Consider the following 10,683-nt stretch of genomic DNA (forward strand, 5'->3'; position numbering starts at 1 on the left):
AAACCAGTCCATGTTCAGCCAGCCCCAGTTCAGCCAGCCCCTGCTCAGCCAGCCCCTGCTAAACCAGTTCATGCCCAGGCAGCCCCTGCTAAGACAGTTCACACTCAGCCAGCCTCAGCTCTGCCAGTCCCTGCTAAACCAGCCACTGTGAAGCTTGCCTCTGCCAACAAGCCTGTGGCAGTCAAACCTGCAGCCACGAACACAGCCACAGTCAGACCCGTGGCAGCAGCGAAGCCAGCAGCAGCGAAGCCAGCAGCAGCAAGACCCCAGGCTGCAGCAGCGAGACCTCAGGCTGCAGCAGCGAGACCCCAGGCTGCAGCTGCAAGGCCAGTTGCTACCAAGCCAGAGGCCTCCAGGCAACAGGCCAAATCAGCTGCCACCAAGCCAGCCACTACTAAGCCCATGGGTAAGGAAGCCTGGTTGGACACCATCTTTTATGCCCACAGTTACCGCTCCAAGGATGTAGCCCCGGAAGCCTATTTACAGGGTAGGCTGCTGATCCGAGGTTGGCATAAATAACTAGAAGATAGATTTTAGAAGACGCTAGCCACAGGATAGGATTGTCCACCTGTCGCTTTTGCTTTTCTCTGTGTCATAAAGCAGTTTTCCCTTTTACCACCTCTCGAGGCTGCCAGATTCCTGAGGAAGGCAGCTCTTTCCCGTACTGCCAACCCTGATTCCTCGGGTGTAGCTTCCCTGCTGTAGAACCCTGTCCCGGTTCTCTGGCTCTCACAACATTTCTGCCCCATCTTCCACGATATTCCCTGAGCCTTAGGTATGGAGGTTGTGTTTTAGATGTCTCAGTTAGGGCTGGGCACCACACGGTCAGCTGTTCTCTGCATTCTGAGCAATGTTTCTGCTGTAGAAAGAGACATCTTTGATGAGAGGAAAGCCGTACCTACCTGTGGGTATAAAGACGAACATTTAGAACGTGGCTTGAAATTACACTGCAACATGGCAGCAGCAGGGTCTTCTCTGAGTCCCATGGCCTCACCACCAACGAGTAATTGGCTAGGTATCTGTCTAGCTTTTTGACATTGGCACATGACACCGTCATCCTCAGAGCTGCAGCTTGAGTTACACGAGAAATATTCTGTAGTAGTTTAAGTAAGTGTATGGCTTCATGTTGGGCCCTGTCCATAGCTGTCCTGGGCGGCGTGTGGAATGTGGGCCATGAGCTGGACTCTCCTGACTTGGAGGGAGACAGAAGAGAAGGCTTTCATTCTGCGCAGGTGGCAGAGCAGCTCTTCCTTCCTTCCTTTCTTCCTTCTTCGATTCCTGGTTTGTTTGTTTGTTTGTTTCTTTTCTTTCCTTCCTTTTTTGTTCCTGGAACCCACCTTGAAAAGATCTAAGCTGAAGCTGAGCTGTGGTAGTCTCTTCATTCCTTCTAAATGGGACACAGCTGTAGACAGGGGTCCCCACACTGAGTACTGCGGCAGTATCAGGGGTATTCAGTAAAGTGAGAAATTATACCTTGGAAACTCAATTCTTCAGGCATGCTTGTTCTGACACAAAAAGAGCATGTTTCTGATTTTATTAGTGGGGAAGTAGGTGAGTTAATGTGACCCACGGGGTATTATTGTTACCTTTTCCCCAAAGGCGATGTCTCTGGCTATAAAGGAAAATGAGTCTAGAATACATACTCTCATGAAAATGTAGACACTATCTTCACCTTACGAGCAGGGAGAACAGAGGCCTCCTGACAACGAGTTCTTGCCGTAGCCTACCATGTCACAACTTGGAAATACTGGGCTGGTTTTGTACTGCATACACTATTCCCTGTTAGCAGGCTGGAACTTACATTTCCGAGTGTCTTTTTAACAAGTGATTTTTGACAGAAAAGTGAAAGCAGTTGTTTATGAAACTTGCTGATGAATAAGGAGGTTTTTGTTACTGTGAGAGTACGTGAGACACTGGCTGATGGAGGACAGGACAGACAGAGATAAGACAGATAAGACATAAGTTCACTTTCTCGGCAACCTTCAGGTTACCTGTCCACTGACATCTTCCAGATCTCTTTGGGAGCTCCTGTGTTTGTTGCAGACATGAGGAGTATGACTTTTTTTTTTAACTCTGCACTCTGCTCTGCTCTTTCAGCGAGAATGTCCCGAGAAATCCAGGTCTCTGAAGTCACCGAGAACAGTGCCAGACTCCACTGGGAGCGGCCTGAGCCATCAAGTTCCTACTTTTATGACCTCACTATAACCTCAGCCCGTGACCAGTCTGTGGTTCTGAGAAAAAACCTCACTTCCACTGAGCGGGTCATCACTGGCCTGCTGGCTGGACAGATGTACCATGTGGTAGTGGTGTCCTACCTGCAGTCTCAGGTCAGAGCCGTCTACCAAGGAAGTTTCAACACCAGTAAGTATGCGGCTGACTTGAGAGCACTCGGTTCTTGATTCCTTAATGGCATAGCAAAGAGGCTGCATAGCAAAGAGGCTGCAAAGCAACGATGTAGCAACACAGTGAAGTCAAACCCATCCATCCTGGGTACTTAGATTGCACCCTGAAAATAGAACACAGCAACGGCACGGGAGATGGGGTTCCCTGTGCAATATGTCCTCACCCTTAGCTCCTGGGATGTGTTAAGGGGCAGACTAGGTTTGCTCTGCCTTAGTCCATTGCCTCCAGGGTGGCACCTGGGGAAAACTGGCAATAAAGATGGTAGGGTCCCCGTTTACAAGTTCAATGAGTGGAAGTGCTTCCTTAGGGAGCCGGGGAAGAGTCTAGGAGCCCTTGCTGATCAGAGTCATGAGGTGTCTAAAGCTATGGATGATAGGCTACCAGATAACTCTCCCTCCCTGGCCCTACCTGCCTATACTTGGTTGGCTTATACACTCTGCTTAGGCCTTACCTCAAATTTCTGTTCAGCTGTTTTCTTTCTTTTTTTCTTTTAAATTAATTTTTTAAAGAACTGGGTCTCTATGTTGCTCAAGATGTCCTGGAACCCTCGGGTTCAAATGATCTTCCCACTTCACTTCCCCAGTAGCTGAGACTGCGGCCACACACCGCCCATGCCTTTCGTTTTCAGCCCTTCTGAACCACTCATGTTGTTGTCCCTCTTCATTCTGAGTTATTCTGGCTCTTCATCCCTTTATTCTTGACCCCTCTGCTCAAGAGCGTGGGTGGAGCATCTCCTTAGCTCAGCATGATTCAGGTGGTGGAATCCTTCTTGAAGAAAGGAATTCCCATCAGTAGCCGCAGCTTAGGGAGTCTAGAGACCCATCCAGCTCTAGGACACCATTCTCCCGGATCAGGCACTTCCTCCATCTACTTGTTAAAAGCTGGAGGCAGCATGGTATTGCAGCGCAGGTAGTGAGTGCAGACCCCTCCTGTCCAACACATTCCCTAAGAGACTGACCCAGAAGGGCAAGCGTGGCTCTGGGCTTAGCATCCCCAGCCCTTTCAGCTTCTGAGTCAACTACTAGTTGGCCTGCATTTTTTTTTCCTTACAGAGCAGACGCAGCCTCCACCTCTCCAGCCAGCACGACCAGCATCTAGTTCAACCATCAATCTAATGGTGAACACAGAGCCGTTGTTTCTTACTAAAACAGGTGAGTCATGGCAATAGGAGACCCCCTAATAGACCTTAGGAAGTATTCTCCTAAGAACTGCAAACCCTTTGAAATGGAGGTCCCCTGTCTAAGCCACAGGACTTCCGTGGCGGTAAGTTCCAAAGGGGCCCTCAGCTGCCAGGGTTCATCCCATTCTTCGTATTCAGTTTCAAATGCAGAGGAACCGTGCTCATCGCCACACTGCGAGAGGAAGCTGGATGGAGCTGCTTCTGAGCCCATGGGCAGCATGTGCGTCTCCATTAGTCACTTCCTCTGTATCTTATGTTGAGATGAGGGTTGACTTGTGGTCTGTGGTGCTGCCAAGAATAGGGTTTCATTCCCTCATTGGATTATCTATAAAAAACTGCCTAGGAAACACAAGACAATCAGATTGGACTCCACAGAACACATGGGTTCGGATGTATTCCTAGTTCCTTGAATCAACATACTCTGGCTTGGTCTTGTATACAAGTCCCCTGGGCACCTGAGCACAGAGTGTGTTCCAGGAACATACGGCAAGGCTTATGTTCTTGGAATACAAGTCTGAGAACCTGTAACCCACCCATGACCCCAACTGTGTACGTGACTTTTCTGTTGCTGTGACAAGATACCATGACCAAAACAACTTGTAGGGTTTATTTGGGGCTCACAATTCCAGAAGAAAAAGGACTCCTAGTAGTGAAGCAGAGATAGCAGGCTGCTGGCAGATGGAGCAGCAGAGAGCTCATACCTTGAGCCACAAGAAGAAGGCTGGGAACTCACTGGGGGTGGTGGTGGTGGGGATTTTATAACCTCTAAGCTGACCGGTGACACACCTGTTCCAACAAGACCACAACTCCTAATCTCTCTTAAACAGTTCTTCTAGCCGGGGCCTGTCTTGGGGTAGGGCGACTGTTGCAGCGATGAAACCCCACGACAAAGCCACAGGGAGCGAAGGTGTTCATCTGGCTGACACAGATTGCTGCTCATCATTGTGGGGGCCTGGAGGCAGGGGCTGACGCAGAGGCCATGGAGGGGGCCCGGAGGCAGGAGCTGACGCAGAGGCCATGGAGGGTGCTGCTGACTGCCTTGCTCCCCATGGCTTGCTCAGCCTGATTTTTTTTTAGAACCCAGGACCACTAGCCTAGGGATGGAACCACCCACAATGAGCTGCGCACTCCCCTATCAATCACTAATTAAGAAAATGCCCTATCAGCCTGCCTATAGCTTGATCTTATGGAGACATTTTCTTTTTCTTTTTAAATTTAATTTAATTTTTAAAATTTATTACAATTTAATCACTTTGTATCCCAGCTGTAGCCCCCTCCCTCATGCCCTCCTAATCTCACCCTCTCTCCCTTCTCTCCTCTCATGTCCCTCCCCCAGTCCACTGATAGGGCAGGTCCTCCTCCCCTTCCATCTGACCCTAGCCTATCAGGTCTCATCAAGACTGGCTGCATTGTCTTCCTCTGTGGCTTGGTAAGGCTGCTATCCCCTCAGGGGGAGGTGATCAAAGAGCCAGCCACAGCCTACAGACTGCGAAAGGAACTTCACCAACCCTATAACTGACAGAGGGCTAATATCCAGAATCTATAAAGAACTCAAGAAGTTAAACAATAACAAATCAAGTAATCCAATTAAAATATGGGATACAGAGCTAAACAGAGAATTTTCAATAGAGGAATATTGAATGGCAGAGAAACACTTAAAGAAATACTCAAAGTCCTCAGTCATCACATCAGGGAAATGCAAATCAAAACTACCCTGAGATTTCACCTTACCCTCATCAGAATGGCTAAGATCAAAAACTCAAGTGAGAACACATGCTGGAGAGATTGTGGAGAGAAGGGAACCCTCCTCCACTGCTGGTGGGAATGTAAACTTGTACAACCACTTTGGAAATTAATCTGGCGCCTTCTCAGAAAATTGAAGACATTTTCTTATATTTTTGGTTGTGAGCCTAGCCTTTAACAGCAGAGCCATCTCTCCAGCCCTGGAAACATTTTCTTAATTGAGATTCCCTCATCTCAGATGACTTTAGCTTGTGTCAAGTTGTCACAAAACCAGCCACACAGGGACCAAGTGTTCAAACATAAGAGCCAGTGGGAGACATCATCATTCAAGCTACCACTCCTTTGGCAGAGTGAAGGCTTGGCTCATTAGCTTTGAGGAAGCGACTGCTGCACAGCACAATGTATTTGACTTAGGCTGTTCAGCCAAAGGTGCCATCACTAACATGCGAACTCAAAATCCAGTGATAATTTAGGTATGGTGCTGTTTCATAGTCCTCAATGCTTTTCCCCCTGCCATTCATTGTCCATAACAAGCATTTGTAGCCGTCTTTGTAACTGTGCTAGACTGAAGAGCTACACGGGTCATTTACTGTTCCAATGACTGCACAGCGTCCAGCGTCTCTAGCCTTTCCAGTGAAAAGACTGGCAGAAACCTAGGGAATTTTCTCAGTAGAAACTTACGAAAAAAGAGGGAGGTAGGAATCTATACAGGTGATGATGATTAAACTGCAACTGCTGTAGGACTCGCCTTGAAGAACTATGATGCTATGACGTGAACTCAGAGTAGAAAACTGAAGCAGGTAGGTGCAGTGAGAGCTGGTTAGGGGAGGAGAAGGGCAGAGAAGGATGAGGAAGACAGAATGTAAGTTCACGCCCTCGACTATGCTGATCATCAGGGTCTGCTGCCCACACTGAAGACTGCAGACAGGTTCCTGCCTGGTTCTACCTTGTAACTCATAGTCTATTTCAGTATTTTCTTAAGCTACCATGGTAAGGATGCCTGGACGTGAGGACTGGCCTCAAAGGAAGCCACAGACATGGCTGGGTTTTCCCTGATTTTCCTTCAAGATACTGTCTTGTGCCCAGTGAAATGGTTCAGCTTGACCCCTAGACGCCATGCAAATGTGGAAGGAGAGAATCAACTTCACAACATTTTCCTTTGACCTCCATACTCATGCCATGGCATACCCCTTTCTTCAATCTCACACACACACACACACACACACACACACACACACACACACACACACACCAAATACAATTTAGAAAAAAAATCCCAGCCAAAGAAGGCCCAGAATGCATTCACTTCAAAGGTACAGAAATCTGTGTGTTCTATTTGAATCCCTCTTACTAGCTTTTGCTTATGTGAGTGTGAAAAATGCACCATTTCTAGCAAATTCTTGTTTCATTGAGAGAGGATGGCTTGGAGGAACTCCTAGACAGCAAGATTCAGGGAAGGTTTTGTTTCTTTATGTTAGGCTCAGGAGGATGAGGTTGTATAAACAGTGTTTGGTTAGTGTAAACAACATAATCTTCAAACACGAATCTGGGTCAGGCTGTTCTGTTTTTAAATGTGGAGTTGCTGCTTCCAGAATTAGAGAAGGGTGTTCTACCCAGACATGTGACAAAGAGGGTGATTTTGGTTTGTTTTTAACTGGAGCAGAGCATTTGGTTGCAGGTGAGTCTAAAGTCGGTCTTCTTCCCACTGATGGGCAAGCAGCCTCCACCTGAGGATACAGGCGAATGTCTGTGTCTGCTTCACATAGCCTCACAAGGGAAGCGGGTCTGACTCCATGTCCTCCACCGAAACTCTGTCCCTTTGGCAGAGAACTGTGCCTCTGTCAGACCTTGGCTCTAACGAAGTTGATTCTGCTGGTAGACCTACAGCGTCATCCATAACTTGGTTTTCAAGATTCTAGACTTTGTTTTTTTTCCCATTAATTTATTTAATCACTTACAGCCTGATAAGATCCCCCTCCCGTCTCTCCATCCAGGCCTACCCTCACACCCCCTGTTCCCCTTATCCTCAGAGAAGGGAAGGACCCCAATGGGTACCAACCCACCCTGGCACCTCAACTCACAGCGTGACTAAGCACATCCTCTCCCACTGAGCCAGACAAGGGCCCAGCTCGGGGAAAAGGATCCAGAGGCGGGCAGCAGAGTCAGAGACAGCCCCTGCTCCATCGTTAGGGGACTCCCGTGATGACCATGCTGCACATCTCCTCCTTATGTGTAGCTAGTCTAGGTCTACCCATGCCTGCTCTTTGGTTAGTTTAGTCTCTGTGAGCCCCCGTGGGCCCAGGTTAATTTACTCTATAAGTCTTCTTATGGTACCCTTGACACCTCCGGCTCCCTCAATCCTTCCTCCTACTCTTCCTCAGTTCTCCCTGAGCTCGGCCTGTTGTTTGGCTGTGGATCTCTGCATCTGTTTCCCTCAGCTGCTGGATGAAGCCTCTCAAAAAACAGTTATGCTAGGCAAGCAGACTATCATAATGATTCTAGACCTTAAAATATTACATATGAAATAGTTAAAATTTAAATAAATAAAATAAGTAAAAACCAAGCAAAACAAACCTTCTTTAAGAGCTCTACTCTATCCTTTGCTTTCTTCAGCTCTTAACTATTACATTGCAGCCACTTTTAAGTAGTACGGGTATTGCCTGTTAAGGGCACAGCAACAACTGAACAAATTCTTCACTTTATCTTACTCAAAAAACTGTGGAAGGCTTGAGTGTGGGGATGCTGGCAGCCGCAGGCTTTTTATTGCAAGGGCTGTTAATTTTGGTTTTAGAATTTTGTTAGTAACTATTTTTTTCCCATCTCATTTTTGGCTGGTGAAGGCTTTGAGTGAAAAGTTTTAGGCACCTTACTGTTGAAGTGAACATTTCTAAACAAAGCAAGTTTAAGAGCATTTAAAGTTTTTCACTATTACCAAATGAAACCCAAATTAATAGCCTAGCCATGTTTGAGGAAGAAAAGTGGCAATGCCAAAGCTAGCCAAACGAACTCATCATGTGTTTGGTAGATAGTATCACTTATCCTAGAAAATGACCAGACTCCAGGACTGATCACATTATGTCAGCAGAGGCATGACGGGGCCAATTACATAACTAAATGAATGGTCATCCCATGCTTACCAAGATTTTGTTGTTGTATTGATTCTAAGATACACAAGATTCTTTTCTCATAGTAATACTTCTGACATCAAAATTTGAATTTGATTTACAGTTAGTATATGTTCTGGGATTTCTGGTCGTGTTTTGTGTTACTTGGTAGGACAGAAAGTAAATTTAAGATGTTAATACATCATTTGGTTAGCCATATGCCAAAATGGATAGACTGTGTATCTACATATCTATGTATCTGTGTGTCCATCTATTTAGCTACATGTCTGTCATCTATCTATCTATCTATCTATCTATCTATCTATCTATCTATCGTCTATCTATTATCAATCAATCAATCCATCTATCTGTCATTTATCATCTGGTTAACTGTCTGTTTATCTGTCATTTTTCTGTGCATCTTCTAAACTACCACTGATTGGCATGAAATGATGTAACAGGAAATTCTGTCAATAACAATTTAAAGAGCTAAACTCTGCAAGTTAAGATAAATAGATACAAATGGTTGCTCTCACTGGCCGTCCTCAAGGCTGTTGACCTCTTGAGAAAAGGTGGCTAACCAGTTTCAGTATTTGACCTATAAAACTGAAAGGAAGAGTCCAAAACTTAGTTACAGTCACACTGAAAACCAAAAGTGAAAATTTGACCTCTAAATCCTTCGTCCTTTTGGAAGAAATTAAGCCTCAATTGAAGATGTGGCATTCTGGCTTCAGAAAGTCTCCTGCCTTGTAGGTTTGTATCAACACACCAACACTGCTGGTACTCAAGTTGATCAAGTTAGTGATTGTAAAGCCACGAAACTGCGGACAAAAACATTTCCAGGTGCAGACTGAACACTTCTGGCCCTCCCCCTCCCTGCTTTTGCTCAAGGAAGCACTAACTACAGCGATCACTTTCTGGTTTGCACAGTGCTACTTGGAAGTGGCTTAGTCAAGGAGAGCTGCCTTGCAGGCTGGTAGCTACCTACAAACATGCAGATTACCTTCTCCAGGGCTTTGTTGAAAGAAGGCTTAGACTTTCAGATTAAAACATTATACATGCACACAACGTTCCCAGCAAGCTTGAGTGTTTGCCAGAAAGTTCTGTAAACAGAAGCCTTGCTGTTCATGAACTGTAAATTTACCTCTGTAGGCATCTCCGGGACCCAGCCTCACTTTGCTGCTGGTCTCCAGCAGAACATGCATTTCCTTAACCTCCTCCCACACCGTCTTGCCTTGGGGCATTTCTGCTGTCGTGCAGAGTTTCATCTCCGTGTTAGTTTTATGTGAGAGGCCAGGGAGATACTTGGCTACACATGTGTGCGCGCACACACGCTCGATAATCAAGAAAATCTGTTGAAGACATAGAGAAAAGACCCAGTGGTGTAGAGTGATTGCTGCTTTTGCAGAGGTTCAGAGTTTAGTTCCCAGCATCCCTGTGAGGCTGCTCATAACTGCCCATGAGCCCAGCTCCAGGGGATGATATAATACACACAGACATACAAATTATATACATATACACACACACATGAACTCCCACTATGTTCTATCTAAATTCTTATCCACTTTCTTTGTGAACTGGATAGCCTTACTTTTGAAGTACATTCTAACAGAATTTAATGCCATTTTACCAAGGAGTAGAAAAGTCCTTGGTCTGGAAAATTCAGATTTTTTTCCTCTGGATACTGTAGACAGAAAGAACTGGGGGACGAATGGTTTGATGAAGGAAAGGGGGAGAAGTTAGTCACTTTCTTGGCTAATATTTGAGACCCTCAGTGTGGTTTTATTTATTCTTTACAAACCCGAGAGTGACCACGCATCAGTGCAGTAGTGAGGAAACCGAGGCTCGGCGGCGTGAGACCTTCCCATCAGGAAATTCTTCTCTCCTATAGCACTGAGATCCAACCACAGGCTCCAATATGGACTCTGGAGGCTGAGGTATTGGCACAGCCCCATGATGCATCTTTCTTCTCGTGGTCATACAGATATTTGTAAGCTGCCCAGAGATGCTGGAACTTGTAAGGAATTTAAGTTACTCTGGTACTACGACATGGATGACAAGAGTTGCAAGAGATTCTGGTATGGAGGCTGTGGAGGCAACGAGAACAGATTCAAGGCACAGGAAGAATGTGAAAGGATGTGCAGTCCTGGTAAGTGCCACCCCCTGCATTTTAGCCTTCAGTCACACCCAAGAGAAGAGATCCGGATTAATAACCTTACCCACACCAAGAGAAGAGATCCGGGTTAATAACCT

At 46.2% G+C, this 10,683-nt stretch overlaps 1 protein-coding gene across 1 annotated transcript in view; it reads left to right on the plus strand.

Annotated features, from left to right (window-relative positions):
• Col6a3 (collagen type VI alpha 3 chain) overlaps nucleotides 1-10,683 on the plus strand; it is an 83,111-nt gene that overhangs the window by 71,103 nt on the left and 1,325 nt on the right. The window contains exons 39-42 of the mRNA XM_055616849.1: nucleotides 1-406; nucleotides 2,098-2,361; nucleotides 3,456-3,554; nucleotides 10,415-10,579. The exon at nucleotides 1-406 is cut by the window's left edge and continues 310 nt beyond it. Of these exons, the coding sequence (XP_055472824.1) occupies nucleotides 1-406; nucleotides 2,098-2,361; nucleotides 3,456-3,554; nucleotides 10,415-10,579 (934 nt within the window). The remainder of the gene's footprint in view (nucleotides 407-2,097; nucleotides 2,362-3,455; nucleotides 3,555-10,414; nucleotides 10,580-10,683) is intronic.

The sequence above is a fragment of the Psammomys obesus genome, unplaced genomic scaffold (genome assembly GCF_907164565.1).
Source record: "Psammomys obesus unplaced genomic scaffold, mPsaObe1.curated_primary_1811, whole genome shotgun sequence".
Classification (NCBI taxonomy): Eukaryota; Metazoa; Chordata; class Mammalia; order Rodentia; family Muridae; genus Psammomys; species Psammomys obesus.